General features: G+C 37.9%; 1 protein-coding gene and 1 pseudogene across 3 annotated transcripts in view; one reads left to right on the forward strand and one right to left on the reverse strand.

Moving 5' to 3' along the window:
* Window positions 1-1,803: 1,803 nt before the first annotated feature.
* LOC306870732 (cip1-interacting zinc finger protein-like) lies at window positions 1,804-6,832 on the reverse strand (annotated as a pseudogene). Its single transcript has 10 exons — window positions 6,826-6,832; window positions 5,572-5,617; window positions 5,374-5,462; window positions 5,193-5,254; window positions 3,724-3,903; window positions 3,523-3,647; window positions 2,440-2,533; window positions 2,206-2,321; window positions 1,993-2,118; window positions 1,804-1,911 (listed from the first exon to the last, which is right to left on the reverse strand). The product of its transcript is annotated as a cip1-interacting zinc finger protein-like (transcript).
* Window positions 6,833-8,477: 1,645 nt separating this feature from the next.
* LOC306871064 (dynamin-1-like) overlaps window positions 8,478-19,249 on the forward strand; it is a 32,243-nt gene continuing 21,471 nt past the window's right edge. For both annotated transcript variants that reach the window (XM_079418749.1, XM_079418750.1), the window contains exons 1-5: window positions 8,478-8,835; window positions 17,388-17,461; window positions 18,355-18,504; window positions 18,622-18,825; window positions 18,968-19,066. In XM_079418749.1, the coding sequence (XP_079274875.1) occupies window positions 8,675-8,835; window positions 17,388-17,461; window positions 18,355-18,504; window positions 18,622-18,825; window positions 18,968-19,066 (688 nt within the window). In that variant the 5' untranslated portion in view covers window positions 8,478-8,674. The remainder of the gene's footprint in view (window positions 8,836-17,387; window positions 17,462-18,354; window positions 18,505-18,621; window positions 18,826-18,967; window positions 19,067-19,249) is intronic.

Raw genomic sequence — 19,249 nt, forward strand, 5'->3', positions numbered from 1 at the left:
TATTACTGGTCTTTCTGATTAGAAAGAAAGAAAGAAAGAAAGAAAGAGAAAAATGGGCAATGGACAAGATTTATGTGCATTTTTAATTAAGAAATCAGTTCTACATTTGGACATTAATTGTGGACATGAATGTTTTCACTTCCTTTTCCCAATCGATTTTAAATGGAGGTGCTGAAAAATACCACAAGTTATTAACAATAATTACGATGAATAAGAATTAACACATAATTGCAGTTCAAGTAACAACACCAACCTAGATTAATAAACTGTTATTCAACAATTATTATTTATAATTATATATAAAATACTATTTAATGAAAGGAAATGAGATTTACAATACTTGTGAATTAAAACATATTTTTTTGAAAGTAGTATTATCTTCTCTCAGGTTTTCACAGAGACACTTGATGAACTCTAATGAACATGAAGATTATTTTTGTTTGGTCTTTGCCAAATGTCTCTTTAACCTCAACTGATTGTGTTCTCTTCTGAGTTCAACTGTGATGCATGACACAAACTGTTTGTGGGTGAAGAGCTCATATTTTCTTGCTCTTCTGAGTAATGCACAGGGTCACAGGATGTCTTTTCTTTTTCACTGGACACAGATTCTGTGTGCTGTAGTTCTCGGCAGTGTGACTCTTGGCTTGACCCTGAGCCACAGTGTGGAGTACATATTAAGTGCTTCATGACCACGGCAGGCTTCTGTGGAGCTCCAGAGTTTTTTGAGCGTGGAGACTTAGATTTGTGAGGTCTCTTAGATGACTTAAGTTTCCTCAACTGTAAGCGCTCTCTTGAGAAATTGATGTGTGGTCTGTTGAGATCTGCTTGGCTGCTGTCATTGGCACAGGAAGCAGTGAGGGTTGCTCATCAGGCTGCTACATGACACATCACTCTCACAGTCATCCTCAGGCGGCTTCTTCTGTATTTTCAGGGCACTATGCTTCTGAAAATCAAATACAAATTTGAGCAGTTGGCACTGAATTCACTTTTTTATTTTAAAATTCCTTCTACATTATTTACACAGATATATTTCTCAGTATTTTAGCTGCATTATTTTCAACAGACCATCTGATCAGACCATCATACAGAGCTGTTCAGACATAAAGTCAAAATATTCACTACCACTGTCCGTTTAAAAAAAAGTGTTTTATACTCACCAAGGCATTTATTTGAACAAAAGTACAGCGAAACAGTAATATAATTTATAATATAAATTACAAATAATGATTTCAATATGAATATATTTTTTTTTAAATGTAATTTAATTCTGTATTTATTCCTGCCATACTCCAGTGTCACAGTGATACTTTAAAAGTTTTAATATGCTTATTAGATGCTCAATTATTATGAGTTATTATTGGTGCTCAATTATTAATAATGGTTCTTATTGAATTCAAAACTGAATTTTTTGTTGCTTTGTTTTTGTGGAAACAGTTATACATTTTTAAGAATACTTTACTGAACAGAAAGTTCAAAAGAACAGTATTTATTTACAATAGAAACCATTTTTTTACATTTTAAATGTCTTTGTCACTTTTGATCAATTTAATGCATCTTTTTTTAATAAAAGTATTAATTAATTTTTCTTTTTTCTTATCTTAAACTTTTGAATTGTGGTGTATCTCAATTTCCACTGTGCAGCAAAAACTGTTTTCAACATTAATAATAAGAAATGTTTTTTTGAGAACCAAATAATCATATTTGAAGGATTTGAGCGACAGGGACCACAAAACGATGTGCCTAAGGGTCAGAATGCAGTCAGGTCTGTCAGATGAACTTACTCACAAACTGTTCTTTGACAGTCTACTCTAGAGAAGTGGTTAAAGCCCAGCACTCACCATACTGTGTGTCTGGATCATATGCCTCATAATCAGTCGTCTCTTCCAGGGCCATATCCCTATGACCCGGATGCTACGAACAAAATTCAAATAAAAAAGGAAAACTCCAAAAGGGACTCTAATTTAGAAAAGCACACAATGTAATGCAACTAACTTTCTCAAACACTGCAATCTCTTCTTCATTTCTATCCTCCTCATAATCATCTTCCCCTTCAAAGCAGCCAATAGCATCCACTGTTATGAGCTCCTCCATATCTTCTGAGTCGCCCTTGTTTCTTAACTGCAACAAATGTTGAAATAAATAAGTTTTATTCAATTACATTTAATATATTTTAGATTAAAATACCAACAAAATACTCACACAAACCTCCTCAACCCTCTGTTTGTGCTCAGGAGACACTTCATATGCTCAACAAACTTGCGAGGAGTCCTAAAGTGGCGCTCACACAGGGTACAGAAAGGTCTCGAGGACACTTTTGCCATCTAATGAGGAGACAAGACATAGCATTTTTATACAATCAAACTCTGCTTCTCAAGTATATGTGGATATTTCTGTAGTGATTAGATTTGGTGGTATTTGTTTTATTAACGTTAAGGTCACCTTGTGTTTCTTAGTTCGCCTGTGCTCAATGAGGTCACCAGAAAAATGAGACTGGCAGGTTGGTCACCAGCGTTGATGACCCACCCGTCTCTCTCTATTAAAGAGCAAAAAACAATTGTGTTCTAAAGAGTGTTGTGCAGTTGTTTTTTTTGACAAGAGGCAATGATGGAATACTTAATATTTACCTTTTTTAATGTGAGTGACATACACTAACAAATTACTGTAAATCTGAGGTCGGTATGATTTTCTTTAAAGAAAGTTTTATTCAGTAAGGATGAATTAAAATCTAAATTTGCTTGTGATTAACCAAAAAATAAACAATGGTAGTATAAAAATAAATGTTATTATAAAACATTTAAAACTTTTTACTAGATACACTGTTATGAAAACCAATTTCCACCACTGAATAAAAAAATTAAAAGGTAATTGCGAGTTTTTGTCTCACAATTCTGACTTTAATACAAACTTGCAATTCTGAGTTTTTTTCTCGCAAATCTGACTTTAAAAACAGAATAAAGACCAATTCGGAGGGGGGAAAAATGACTATGTTCTCAGAAATGGGATTTCTCACAATTCTATCGTAACTCGCAATTGCGTGCTTTTAACTTGCAATTCTGTGAAAGTTAAAATTGCGAGATATAAACTGCCAATTCTGAGAAAAAAGTCAGAATTGTGAGTTTATATCTCGCAATTCTGATTTTATTTTTCAGAATTGTGAGTTTTTTTTCGCAATTGTGTGAAAAAAAGTCAGAATTGTGAGATAAAAAGTTGCAATTATGTTTTTAAATTTTTTATTCAGTGGCGGAAACAGGCTTCCATTCTATGTTTAGAGTCATTAAATCAAACTTTTTTTTAAAGAAATAGTATAATTGTTTTTTCCAGAAATGTATGAAAGCAACATAAAAACAAAGATTAGAGAAGTCTTTTAAAGTAGATTTTTAAAAAAAGTTTCCTTCCTTATCTTGGGTATCTCAGACTGTCACAGAATCAAAACAGTTCTGATAGTGTTAAATTGTTTGTTTATACTTACAACTAAGGTAAATGTACACTTTACACCTCTAAAGTGCAGAGAGCATCACTTACCTGTTTGTGCCCTGCGGGGACTCCTGGGTGTGGGGTAACAGTGTGGCCAGACAGGTGTTGCTCAGACGCTGGATTTCCATGATACGCTGCTGATGATCTAAACTCGTCATGTGAGTCTGGAAGCCCTGCAGAGGTCAAACACCTCACTAAACACAATGATCAACCGACTCCTCTCCTCATTAACGTACAGTCAAGTCTTACTTGCTGGTCAGTACAGGTGACGTTGCAAATGTAGCAGGTGAATTTAACTGTGTGTTTGTGTCTTTCTTTCTCGTCCTCATGGCCTGCACCTGCTGCCGTCTCTTCAGGTGAAGTGCTGAAGGCTCGACTCTCACTGCTGCGCTGGATGGTCACCTTCAGAGACGTACCAACACCCTGCACCTGAATGACAGCTCTTATTATTCCAGGTTCAATACAATATAAGCTCTTATTAAGTTCAGGTGGAGTTCTTTTCAAAGCGGATAATGTCTTGTTATGATATAACTCCTATGGGTGGGGCTCCATGTAAACAGTGTTTTACAGATACAGTTACATAAGAAGCTGAAAGCCTGGATACAGCTTTACACAGACGAGGATGGTAAGCAATTCTATAGCACTGCTATTTAAAAGTCTGTGTTCAAATTAATACTTTTATTCAGCAAGTACACCACAATTTTCACATAAATGTTAAGCAGCACAACTGTTTTCAACTGATAATACTAAGAAAGGTTTCTTGAGCAGCAAATCAGAAAATTAGAATGAATTCTGAAGGATCTTGTGATACTTAAAGGGGTCATGAACAGTTACTCACACTTCTGTGTTGCGACATTTCAATCGTTCTGAAAATCCTGTGCCTTGTTTGTAATCGAATCCGTGGTAAAATTAAGTGAACGAAATACCTAGTTCTTAATGACAAGGTCTGGAACTTCCTTAAAAATAAAGTTCATCCATTTTTTCCTAACACTGGGATCAGAAGGAAGGTGATGCAAAGACTGTTTTTCCACAACTTGGCACTGCACAGCATCTTGTTGTGTTTGGTTTGGAGCATCTTTATTGTTTGGTTTCTGCATAGACCTGGGTTTGCCTTCCACTACATGCGTGAAATGGTGGGCGGGGCTTAACAGGCAATGATGTAGAAGTAGGCGTTGATCTTCTTCTGTGGAGGCGGTGTTTACCCACACTATTACATCATAGAGTGGCACATTCCACAAGCTGTCGTTTTGGCAGACTGGCTTCAATCTAAACTGCTTTTAGACTAACAAGAAAATGTTGAGTTCTGAAACTTTTGATGATTTTATAGTACAATGACCTCTTATATGTCAACAGATCAAGGAAATCTTGGTTTCTCAGTTCATGACCCTTTAAGACTAGAGTAATGGCTGCTGAAAATTCAGCTTTGGCATAACAGAAAACTTTTTTTTTTTTTTTTTTACTGGATTTTAATCAAATAAATGCAGCCCTGGTTAGGATAAAAGACTTCTTTCAAAAACATTTAAAAAAATCTTACTGACCCCCAAAAGCATAACAGCACAACTAAACGTATTAATATTCTTTACATTTTTCTGAGGGTCACTGGAATGTATTAAGTGTGCAATTATTATTTAAAACCGATGTACTGATGTCACTGGGAAAGTCCATAGGTAAAGATGTGTTACTGTAAAAAATATGTTACTGATGCTGGTATACTGCACCTCTGCTGCTCTGTTCTGATCCACACTGTCTTCTTCGAGCTGTGCAGTGCCGTTATCATCCTCTGCATCATTTAGAGGGGAAATAAAAGACACTTCAACTTTTCAACAACACAACACTCAGTAGATGTGTAATTTGCCTGAGGCTAAAGAGACAAACACAGAGTGCTGTACAGTCAAATACCTTCATGGTCTGATATGCTTGAGGAGTTTGCTTTTGGTGGCTGCTGCATCTTATCTCCATTTGCAGACTCTTCCTCTAGTTCGTTTGGTCTGTCCAAAAGAGGCAGTCAATTTTTGTATCACATGAAACACAAACACTGATTTATTTCAGTCTGTCTGCTTTAATATTACATTTATTGAAGATAAACTCTGAAGATACCTCTGAGCTCAGTGTTTTTTCAAAGGAGGCTCTCCTTGTTCTGGGACTGAAGAATGAAAAGAAAAAGAAATGTGAAACAAGCACAATGCTCTTTCACCTCACTTTGATATATAATATACAATATAGCCTAATATAATAAATAGGCCTATATCTGTTACATTGAATGATGATGGAACATTTTTTCACATATATTTTGACATTTTATTTTTTCAAATGACATTTGACATTTTAAAATCAACATTAAAGCAGACACTTTACTGGCATTTAATATGCTTTCTATTTATATAAAATAACTTTAATAAATTTAAATTTGATAAACACCAAAAGAAAAAAAAAAAATCTAAGCTTTAATTGAAGTAAAAAATGAGAGGAGGGAGAGGGGTCACATTCTGAAATAAATAATTAAATAATTAAAAAAAAAAATACACAATGGCCACAATTATTGGTACCCTTAGAAATTCTTATGACTAAAATATCTCTAAAATATATTTCCATTTTTTAGCACACCAGGGTGACTAGGAACATGAAATTATCCTGCCATGATTTTTCTATTTCACAGGTGTATATATACGAGTTAATACAGAGGCCAAATTCCCTTAATCATTTATCACAATGAGAAAAACCAAAGAATATAGTTCTGATTTGTAGCAAAAGAATGTTAAGCTTCACAAATTAGAAAGTGGCTGTAAGAAAATAGCTAAAGCATTGAAAATCCCCATTTACACCATCAGGGCAGTAATTAAGAATTTCCAATTAACAGAAAATGTTACAAATCTGCCTGGAAGAGGACATGCGTCTATATTGTCTTAATGCAAGGCAAGGAGGAGAGTTTGAGTAGCCAAAGACTTGAGATCACAGCTTGAGAATTGCAGAAAATTGTTGAGTCTAGGGGTTGGAAACCCTCAAAAAAATATTTTTTTTGGGGAGGGTTTAAAAAAAAAAAATCCAGAAAAGAAAATGCTTTCAACGGAAAACAAACTCCAACATATTAATTTGCCAGACACTACTGGGACTTCAAACAGGACTGGATTCTATGGTCAGGTAAAACTAAAAAATTAGCTTTATAGCAGCAAACACTCAAGATGGGTTTGGTGCAATCAGGACAAAAAAGTACCCTATGTTTACAATGAAATATATTTCTATATCTTTAATGTTGTGAGTCAATATTTCTGCCGGAGGTCCTGGACATCTTATTCAGATACATGGGACCGTGGATTCAATTAAATACCAACAGATACAAAATTTAAAACTGACTGTCCATGCTAGAAATCTTATAATGGGTCATTCCAGTTCCCTGACCTGAACCCTATAGAAAATGAGTGGGGTGAACTGAAAAGAAGAAGCACCAACATGGAGCTGGGAATCTGAAGTGATTCTGTATGAAGAAATGGTCTCTGATGTCTTATCAGGTGTATATATATATATATATATATATATATATATATATATATGTATATATATATATATATATATATAAAATTGTTGGACATAACATTTTTAATAGTGCTATATCATGTTAATCTTTCCACTGCGTAAATAAATAAGCAATAATAAAGTTTAAATGGTTGAGCTTGGCCAGAGCAGCCTTCTATGCTTTTAACAGAAAAAAATTATATTAATTTAACATTATAGAGCTCAAAGGTGTTAAGAGTGCACTGACAGCAGAAAGCACAGGATATTATGACAAAGCTTTATGGACAGCAAGTGGCAAAAACCTGCAACGTACAGCATATATTGCACAACTGATATGCGTTTAAAACAACATTAATGAAATATACGAAACAGCTCAACATTTGATATGAAAACAAGCCTCACTTCTCTTCCTCGGGTGCTGTGGTGTGGAGGTTACGGACAATTAACTCTAGTGCGCCCTCACTCGGCTCGAAAGAAGAATAAAAAAAAAATGCTTTTGCAAAAATACAAAATTGCAAATGATTGAATGTGTACTGAAAGCCTGTGCATTAAAATTCAACACAGACAATTAAGTCAGGGATTACAGACAGTCAGCAGGTCACTATCACAATAAACTCCAACATGTAATGTAAGTCGTTTAACATTTATTTCCTTAAAACTTGCTAAGGTTTTGTAACAAGTTAAAAGCAACATAAGGACTAAAACAGTTGTCCAGTTCGGTACTACTACTACTACTATTAATAATAAAACACTTATTGAGATAGATCTTATTTATTAAGCACTATTTATTAGTAACTACATTATTCATATAAGAACGATACATCTAACAAAACGATCCATCTAACAAAAAATATGTGCTAAGCACGTTTTGCTAACGATCCCATTAAGTCATGAAAGCGTTATTTCTGAATTTTCATGAAATGCTTCAAAAAGGGGAGATTTCTTGGTTATATAAATGTCGAAGATAACATTAAATGGAAAGTCAAATTTCATTATTTTGCAAAAATTATAGGAATGTTACTTTTGAATGTTCTCTAAACCAGACAAACGTGCAACTAAATTATTTTTCTTCATAAACAAATAATGTTTTGTGCTAGCGTTTTGAGAACGTTGTTAAAGACCAAATAACAGTTTGAATGAACGTTCTAAGAATGCACGTTCAGAACTCTGCAAGAACGTTGATCAAAGGTTCGCCAAATTCATGTTTGATGTATGAGAACGCACTCTTCAAGTAGGCTAATGTTAACTGTGTTAACTGGCTATCAACATTATTTTACTCTTATAATCCAAAAACGCTTTTGTAAGGCAAAACCCATATTATGGATTGAAAATGCTAACTTTCCTCCGAGTTTTAGGAATATGAACTAAACATCTTTATGGCTTTTGCTGTTTTATTTTAGTGCTGCATAGGTTTATTTGTTTTATACACCAGAAATATAGTCGTCTGATTATGTCGTGCGCCCCCAGTGGCGGGTGAAGGTAATGCAGCATCCAGCGCTTCAGCGCCGCATCGCTCCAGCAGCAGAGGAGGACGTATGTCGATTCAAAAAGGTTGCCTGGAAAATTGAAGGAAACGCTGCAAGGGACAGCTTTTAGATATTTCGGGGCCTGCCAATTAGGGCTCCGTTCAGAGTCGAGTACATCGGGTTTTCATTCACTGTGAAATAGAGCCTGTTATTCATCTCACAAGATGGGCAATCGGGGAATGGATGACTTGATTCCTCTGGTAAACAGACTGCAGGACGCCTTCTCTGCCATCGGACAAAATGCCAACCTGGACCTTCCTCAGATCGCAGTGGTCGGCGGCCAAAGTGCTGGGAAAAGCTCGGTTCTGGAAAACTTCGTTGGGAAGTAAGTGACTGATGACAAATTGATGGGCAGCATCACTCTACATGCATCGTGTATCCAGTATCATTAATTTGCCTTTCTGCACTGGACACATGCATATTCAGTAATTACTTATAATGCATGCGTACCAAAACCAATGTTTATTTATCATGATATCGAGTTAATTATTCATGGCATTGAGTAGCTGCTCTGTTATCAGGCCGGTTACGCTTATAAATCAGGTGCATTTGTTATGCATTGTCCTTTAACTGACAAAATAAATAAATTTTTACCATGATTTACTTAATGCGGGACAAGCAGCCCACGGATCTTGCCTCGGTCTCTTGACATGCAGTACATTTGCTTTAGACAGCAGCCTCGTAAAGAAGAGTGACATAAAATGATGCTCATGACTGACGTGTGTATGTGTGTGTGTGTGTGTGTCCTTGCGAGGCTGTAATACTAGCAGCTACCAACCCACCAGCATTTTTGGCCATCATATGCTCGAGCGAGCTTTATGTATTAGAAAAAAATTTTGTGTGAAATATTGTGTTATATATTTTTAATTTACAAGAATAACAGCTAATCACATATGCTTCAGATAATGATGTTATGCTTCCATTCGACTGTTTTCAGGGTTTTGTATATAAAAGGTATAAAAGCATTTAGAGGCTGCTGATATAAAAAGGATCTAAGTCAAGGGTTTAATGTTCAGCAGTTGCTTGTATCGGGTGTCAGAGGGTCATATGTGAGCCACAGGCCTATCGTCTTCCCTGCTGTTCGTTTCTGTTCACTCTAGTCAAAATACTGAAGGAATGCTAATGGATTTTTTTTAATAAGTTGAAGCCCATATTATTGGGACGATTTGATCCTTTAAATGATTAGGTCACCCAAAATGAAAATTCTGTCATCATTTATTCACCATCATGTTGTTCCAAACTCGTATTTGATTGCATCTTTTGTCCATGCAATGAAAGTGAATGTTGACTGAGGCTGTCATTGTGCCTTTTGTGGTCCATGGAAGGAAGTCATACAGGTTTGGAACAACATTTGGCTCAATAAATGATGACAAAATGTGTATTGTATGCATTATATCAGTTCATTTATATGACTCTCTGAGCTCAACTATTGCTTAAACTAAAATTTAATTCCATTTTTTTATTCATAACTAAGCGTAATGTTGGTGGTACACAAGTGAATTCTGCTGTGGATGTGTGCACTACCGTTCAAAAGTTTGAAGTAGTTAAGATTTCTAAATGTTTTTGAAAGAAGTGTCTTTTGTTAGCTAAGATTACATTTATTTGATCAGAAATGCGTTAAAAACAGCAATACTGTGTAATGTTATTACAATTCAAAATAACTGTATTCTTTTTAATTAATTTATTTCTGTAACGGTAAAGCTGAATTTTCGTAAGCCATTACTTCAGTCCTCAGTGAGTTTGCTATTTTATTGCATATATTTGATCCAATATAGGCCTATACCTGCCCCAGGTTTACTAATTAACATCCTTTATATTTTAACAGCATCATGTTGAGTTTGGCTCACAGCCAGTTGAGCTTTGCTTGTGTTCAGGACCAAGGACAGTTCTTTCAAAATCTGTGAAGGTGGCTGTCTTGATTTTGGTTAACATTATATGAACCAACTATTTTTGTAAGAGACACTGATCTTTAAATAAATAAATTATATATAGTGAGTATATGAAAAAAATTGTAAAGTAAGCAATTAATTCAGCTCTATCTAAACTTCATTATGTAGATACTTCTAAAGTTTCCCACTTAAAATAAATTTAAGGTTAAAGTTAGAAAATCTCTCATTGACTTGGCATTGTTAGAATGTTCACATATTTGTATGCATATTTTCTTGGATTTATTTCACGGTGCATTGCACAGCTGATAGAAAATAACATGCACTCTAAGTGTCATGACAACAACAAAGCATTTCTGATGCTTAACACTTGCTCTCTGTGCAAGTGCTGTTATTTGTTTAAGGAAATTCAAATCTAATTATCTCATTAGATCTCTGTTAAGATCTCTGGTTAAGAAAACCAACATAATATGTTTTGCTAATCTTATCTGGCCTTCAAACTCTTCAGTCTGGTGTGGTTTGATAGCTCTAGGCACTTGCTCAGGCTAGTAGACCAGCTGGCCGACCAGCTATACCAGCTGAACACTTGTGGAGAGACCAGATAAGACCAGCAAACCACTTTATGCTGGTTTAAGCTTATATTTCCATAAGGGATGTCTGTTTTATGTGTCAAAAGGATTTGCAACACAGAAGGGTGTTTGAGTCAAAATATGCGTAGACCCCCATCATTTGCAGGTTGCTATTAAGTCTAGCTCGTAACGTTGTGATGTCCTTCACTGCCTTGTAGACCTGCATTGTTATTCAGCAGGACCTTCACTCAGTGTTATTGGTCAGGCTACACTGTGAGCTCTGTGAACACTAAAGTGTCTCTCAAGCTTGTCAGCCACAAACAGATCCATTGACTGGCAGTACAATGCTCACAGCTGTTACAAGGACAGACTTCACAATGCTGTACAAGGACAGCTGTTTGGCTTGAAATGTGGTGTGTTGCTGGCTATACAGTTTTCACAACTGCAATACTACTGTACATATGGCCCTTAAAGGGACCGTTAATCAGAAAATCATTTGATTGATGACAGAATTGTCATTTAATAATTAGCTAATTGTCATTTATCTTCCAAATTCTTTTTTGGAAGATATTTTGAAGGTTTAGAGCAACATGATTTAAAGCACAGTTCTCCCAAAAATGAAATTTCTGTCATCGTTTACACACCTTCAAATTGTTTCAAACCTCCGAGTTCTTTCTTCTGTTAAACATAGAAGCTATTTTAAAGAATGTGGGTAACCAGTCAATTGTAACAGGACGAACAAGACGTGAGATGTGCAGATCCATTTGCAAGGCTTTATTCAAAGGCTAGGTCACAAAACAAGCAAGGTTCATGCAATAGCAAACAGGAACATCACAGGCAAGACAAAGAGTAATCCTAGGGCAAGCGTGGGTCGACGATCGGCGAACAATATCCAACAGGGCAAGGCAGAGAGAGACAGAGTCCGAATGGCAAGGCAAAGGGTTAATCCAGGAAACACGGGCAAGAATCGAAACACTAGAAAACACCCAAGACAAGGCAAGACTATAACAACTAAGTGGGCTCCATAGAGTAGCTATCGCTTGGAGAGTGATATACGCTATACAATACTCAGCAGAGAGGACGAGGAAGTCCATGGTTTATGTAGGTTTATGTAGGTAGGTATGCAGCTGTGTGTGTCATCAGTGCAATGGATGATGGGAATTGTAGTCTGAGGTGGCGTGCAACAGTTAGTGTGGTGCAAGAGTCCATGTGGTGAGCGAGTGACCTCTGGTGGTGAGTTAATGGAAGTTCATAGACCAGATTCATTACACCCACATTGAGTTCCATAAGGAAAAAAATACTATGGATGTCGATGGGGACCAGAAACTATTTGGTTACCAGCATTCTTTTGTGTTCAGCAGAAGAAAGAAAATTCATACAGGTTTGGAAAAACTTGAGGGTGAGTATGATGACAGAATTTTCATTTTTGAGTGAATTATCCCTTTAAGAAAGAAAATGGCCTTATTTTTGTTTATTTAGGTCCAGTTTTGTTTTCACTGTATGGACAAAAACAGTTGAAACATTCTTTGAAATATCTTAGCTGATGTTTCTTTCATGCTTGATTCATTTCCACATAGTTAAAACTGTTCTTTGGACTAATGAATGAGTTGAACGAACATGAGCTCATCCACACTGACACTTATAGTGCAATTTACCAGACAGATGTCATTATGAATGAGACATGGCCTTTAAAACGGAGGCACAGCTGATGTGGCCTATCACCATGATGACGTGACAATTAATTATGTGATGGTGCAGAAAGCAGCAGGATATCACAGCTGCTGTATGAATGTCATTAAACAGCCTACAAGAGCAGATAAGACACTGTGTTTATGTATGTCAATAAATGGGAAGTGCAGCATTAAGCTGGTCATGGGTGCTTGTGAAACTTGTGCTGCTTTGATTTTAAATAGAGCGCAACAGTGGCCACTTTTTTGCAGCGGTCATGGTTCCTGAATTTTTTTTTTCTATTCACTTTCTCAAAAGAGATTTAAATAGATAATTATAAAGAGTTCTGTTCCTTGAAAGATATTACCAACCCCCAAACGCTGCGATGGCAGTACTTACCTGCATGCAGAAAATTTTAGGCACTGTGATTGTAATATGACAACATTTTTATTTCCATTTGTTTACTGTTATATGTCTGACATTTTATTTTCAACTCATCACAGGAATAAATTACATTTTATAATATATTAAAATTAAACAGTTATTGTAAATTGTAAAATATTATTTCAAAGTGTTTTGCTGTATTTTTGATCAAATAAGAGATTGCTTTCAAAAACACAAATTTAGATATGAGACTTGTTTATTCAATTACCAGCTTGATTACATTATTCACAGTGCTTCTTTGGAGTGGGTGGTTGATGCTGAACTGCTGTTTTCTTCATGATTGATTTGCCGTGAATCTCTCAATGTGGATCATTCTTCTCAGGAATAATGTGAAGGGAAATTCTTCACCTGAAATGTGGCTATTAAAGTTGAAATTATGCTGACTGACAGTTTAAACAGAAGCGTGTGACAATTTAATAACCTCAGAGCTCACAGATCTTAAAAGGTTTCTACAAAGTCCTTAAAAAACAATTTCTAATAAAAACTATTGTTTGCTTGTTAACATGCAGGCAGCTTATAACTTTACATCATATACTGTTATAAAAATATTTGACTCATTTCTTTCTTTTCAGTAATTTATCAGGAGGTTTGTAAAACCAATCAAATCAAAGTCTAGGTCTTTGGAATATGAGGCTTTTATGCATCCACTTGTGGTACAAAAAAAAGGGCACATTTCTAAATATTGGACAAAAACGTGAATATTTCTTGAGAAATATTCTTTTTGTAATTTTTTCCTGAATTGAGCATTACTAAGCATTCAACACATGTAATGCCAGTTTCACTCAGGCAAATAAAGGGAATATTCAAAAAGTTAAAATAATAGTAAAAACAATATAAGAAATCAGTTATACAATACTACGGTTGGGACACACAAGACTTAAATAATTTCTTATGAACAACGTGAACAGATAAATGTGAGGTTTGTAAGTGCAAAGAACGTGTAGAGCTTGTTCTGTTAAACTGAAGGAAAAAATTTAAGCAATGCATCAAATATTAAGGCATTAATGATTTTTTTTGCATGAAACTGGCCTTTTTAGAAGAATTTAAAATGAGATCAATGAAGCCATGATTTTACACACTCCAGTATCATAGGCGGTATGCACCGTTAATGTTGGTCTGTAGCGTGCTATAAAACTAAAAAGGAACTCCACAGGAAGCTTGTCACACTTGCCTACGGAGCTGAGCAAGGAACGAGGAGACGAAGAGTAAATACAAGTCACAGTCTTTTAATCTTTCCAACACGGGATACACAGGGCAGACAGGAACACAAGTAGCACAATGGACGATAGAGACCCGACGAACACTAATTGAAGGGACTGGGGCTTTTAGAGACAAGACAATCAGGGAGGAAGACAAGACACACGTAATCAACAATCAACATGAGGGAGAAACTGGGTAACAGGGAAGACATGGGGAGCAAAACACACAATAGTCCACAATCCTGACATATCGCCCCCCCACTCTTGGAAGGTGCGTCCTCGCACCGTAGTAACATCCAAAGGGGAGGGGTGGGCAGGAACTAAGGAGGAGGACGGACACCTGGGAGGGGGCCGGCAGACAGAGACCAGGGAGGCGACGAAGGAGGGAGGAGTCAGGGAAGAGACAGGAGGGACCCGGAGCAGGAGGCGCACAGCTGGACCCAGGCCACAGCAGTGATGATGGCCCACGGTGGAGACGAAGGAGGGAGGAGCCATGGCGGAGGAATGGCCGCTGACTTTAGGGGGCTGACCCATGGCGGTGGAGGAGCCCGAGGCGGAGAGCCAATGAACTCGCGACCGAGGCGGAGGTGGCAGTCCGGAGATCCGCGGTGGAGCCGGAGCGACTGAGGACTCAGGTGGAGCTGAAGGGAGGAAGGAGCCCAACGGAGCCGGTGGGACGGAGTGCAGTCAGAGGAGGGGAGTCCTGAGGTGATGGCGGGTCGACGCCTGACCAAGGCGGAGCCGGAGGGACGAGGGAGCCCGCTGGATCGATGGGTGATGGTGGAGGCGAGGGTGCTAGGAGCTGAGGTGGAGCCACTTGGTCTACGGGCTGAGGCGGAGTCTGGGCCGAGGAGGCTGGAGGCAGAGGTGAGGGATACTCCAGCCCCGGCGACGCTGGAGTATGGGAGACCCACAGGGCTCGCACCGTACAGATAGGGGGCTGAGGGCGAGCGGAGGGGCTGCCAGACGACAGCGGTGGAGGAGGCAGGAGCACTGGCATTTTCGAGGAGCGGGCACTGGAGGGCACATTCTAGAAGCAGGCACTGGAGGATCTGACGCCTCCTCCCTGTCCAGCAGTCTCAGATCTATCATCAGCTCACCCTCAGCCACGGTGTAGGGGGCGGAGCTTCACTCCGCGCTCACACCGTTCCACGGCTTGCTCCCTTGTGATGGGCACTGTCACTGGCTCTCGCACCTGGTCTGACAGGTTGGGCTCAACTTCCGGGGCGATCATCCGCTCAGTTTAGCGCTGGCTCGCAGATCGCGGCAGGAAATGGCTCTCCGTCATGGGTGGGCTCAGGCTGATGCTCCGCACCGCGGGGAGATGGTGGGCTGGTCTCTGCTTCTGGAGTGGATCTGGCGAGATCATCCTCTTGGGAGACTGTGAGGGGCAATCCGTTTCTCGGCAGAGTCCACTCCATGAAGGTGGCGAATTCCGCTCGAGGACCATCTTTGGACGACAGCGCTCTGCAAGCGGTGTTGAGGCTTGTGTCATAGAATGCACAGAGCGCGTTGTCAGGGTAGCTGGTGAGTTCCGCGAGGGCAAGAAACAGTCTGGTATGGTTCTCGAGCGAACGTGCCCCCTGCTCCAGCAGGAGGAAGAGGAATTTGGGGCGAAGGAGGGCATCCATGTGGGAAACACAGCGGAAAGAAAAACACTGAGGGAAAACAAAACAGAGGGTAGACGTAGAGGTAACTGTATTTGGTCGGGTCTTGTCACACTTGCCTACGGAGCTGAGCAAGAGACGAGGAGTAAATACAAGTCACAGTCTTTTAATCTTTCCAACACGGGATACACAGGGCAGACAGGAACACAAGTAGCACAATGGACGATAGAGACCTGACAAACACTAACTGAAGGGACTGGGGCTTTTAAAGACAGGACAATCAGGGACGAAGGCGAGACACACCTGGAATCAAATTAACAATCAACATGAGGGAGAAACTTGGTCACAGGGAACACATGGGGAGCAAAACACACACAAAACAGTCCACAATCCTGACAAAGCTACAGTTACTCTGACAAATAATAAACAATGACTAGATTTTTGCTGCTCTTCTATGAAAAACTCACTGTAAGAAGTATTTTCTCAGTTTTTTCTAATTCCTACCTAATTTCTGCCACTACACACTGTATATGTAGGTTTCCTTATCTCCTACAAAATATGGACTGCGTTTTGAGACTGACAACTAGTGAACTTAATTCACAGCAGACCTAAAATAAAAAGTCTGTTTCCCTATTTATTATACAAAGGTCCTCATCAATTATTGTTCTGCACATTACAGCACTTCAATGAGGATGATAAGAGATTATTGGAGAACCTATTATGATAAGATACCTGTATGTAACCATCATAATTGCTTTATTATGCTAACACAGTCAATATGAATTACATAATTGCACTGTAAAAATAACATAAAACACATTAGCTACCTAAAAAAGAGAGAGATTAGATTATGTAGAGGTTATTTTAAACATCCAGTCTTTGAAATCCATAAAGGTGGTCAGTGGTGAAATGCAATTACATGTTTTTTTTTCTTTCTAAACATATCCACCAATGTTGAAAGCACTTCTGCCTAATGGCCAGAACTCACAGTGCTCTCTCACACTCCTTAGAGAGCTCTTTCTTCAACCCTATCTCCAAATCTCATAACTAAGAGAGGCCTAGTTACGAATATACTGGCAACAGACATATATGAAAAACTGAACTAGTGATACTAATATATAGAACAAGTACAAAACTGAGTTATGCAGTAAATTTCCAGAGCAGCACTAGCACTGATATGTTTTTAATTAAGTCAGTACATCTGTTTTTCAGGATGAGCTGTTTTAGTGTGAACATACACTGAGAGTCATCATTAGATTAAAAAAGAAGAGTTGTTATTCAAGATGATTAAATGCATTACATTTCATTGACTTGTAAAAGCAGTTTTAAACATAGCAGCATGACTTTATAAAAGTATTTTTATTTTTTGCATTGCTTTGCACTGATTTATTCTTCAAATCTTTTAAAAGAAAATGTACATCTCTTTGTATGCTAGAAATTCACTTTGATATGCTTTGCATATAAAAACAAAGTGACAATGAATGCTGCCTCTTTTTCCTTTCAGGGATTTTCTGCCTCGTGGCTCTGGTATTGTCACTCGGCGCCCCCTAGTGCTGCAGCTTATCAACTGCCCTACTGGTAAATATCTTGCTTTCATTAGAAGGAAGCCAAGAACCTCTGTAGTTTTAAATGCATGTTTTTAAGAAATAGGTCACCCAGAAATAAAAATTTGTGGAAAATGTACTCAGGCCATCCAAATTATAGATGAGTTTGTTTCTTCACCAGAAAAGTTTTGGAGAAATTTAGCATAACATCACTTGCTCACCATTGGATCTTCTGCAGTGAATGGGTGCCGTCAGAATGAGAGTCCAAACAGCTGATAAAAACAAAACAATTTTCCACAAGTAATCCACACGACTCCAGTCCATCAATTAATTTATTGTAAAGTGAAAAGCTGCCTGTTTTTAATAAGCAAATCCATCATGAAGGCATTTTTAACATTAAAACCATCACTTCTAGCCTCCAGTGATTAAGTCCATCCCTTGTTGTCCTCTCACATCAAAATCTACCAAAAATATGTTTAGAAGTGTTTTGGACTTTTTTCTCTTGTAAGCAGTGCTTGATCTGTACATATTTCTCTCTTGATTTAGATTAGATGACATTTTCACTGAAGAAAGCAATTTTATCCATAGAGGACTCGTGTGAAGTTAAAAACACCTTAATTATGGATTTGTTTCTTACATACACTCAGTTGTTCACGTCACAAGATGTGGATTAATGGACTGGAGTCTTGTGGGTTATTGTGATATTTTTATCAGCTGCTTGGACTGCTTAATTCTGACGGCACCCATTCACTGCAGAGGATCCATTGGTGAGCAAGTGATTTAATGCTAAATTTCTCCAAATCACTTCTGATGAAGAAACAAGGTTATACATTTTCAGCAAATTTGAATTTTTGGGTGAAGTGTTCCTTTAAGGTAAAACTAAAAAGCAGTTTTGTTAACATGTCTTTTCTGTTTGCTTATTTCCAGAATATGCTGAGTTTTTGCACTGCAAAGGGAAGAAGTTTACAGATTTTGATGAGGTTCGTCAGGAAATTGAGGCAGAGACAGATCGCATCACTGGCCAAAACAAAGGCATTTCACCAGTCCCTATAAATCTGCGCGTCTATTCGCCTCATGGTACTTACATTCATGCACATAGATTTAACCACGATCTTATCCAAATATTCTGTTACATATAACCATGCACTGTAAAATATCAGATATAATCATGTCCCCCCTTTTTTTCATCGCCAGTTTTGAATCTCACCCTTGTGGACTTGCCTGGTATGACCAAAGTGCCGGTAGGGGACCAGCCGCATGACATTGAGTTTCAGATCAGGGATATGCTAATGCAGTTTGTGACTAAGGAGAACTGCTTGTTGCTGGCTGTGTCTCCTGCCAACTCTGACCTGGCCAACTCAGATGCCCTCAAGATTGCCAAGGAGGTGGACCCTCAGGGTGAGTTATCATCCAGCAATGACTAAAAACATGTTCTAAAATATTTGCATACTTGCAGGCATAATTATGTGATATTAGTAAAGCTCTTCTCATTTAAAAATTGTATTTGATCATGCATCAATGTGTGTGTGTTTTTGAGTAGGTATGAGAACTATAGGTGTGATCACTAAATTGGATCTAATGGATGAAGGAACCGATGCACGTGACATTCTGGAGAACAAGCTTCTTCCTTTACGTAGAGGTAAAGTCAGTGTACAAAGAGAAAGTATCCACACTGTCACTCTTATGCCTAAAAAAAATGACTCAGTTAATGTTTCTTATCAATTTCTAAATCATTTGAAAAGTTTTTAAGTTCCTTGTTTTTATTGTTGTGATTATTTGTTATGATTATTTTACTTCCTTTTATGTAAAGCACTTTGAATTA

This window comes from Barbus barbus (genome assembly GCF_936440315.1).
Source record: "Barbus barbus genome assembly, chromosome: 6".
Lineage (NCBI taxonomy): Eukaryota > Metazoa > Chordata > Actinopteri > Cypriniformes > Cyprinidae > Barbus > Barbus barbus.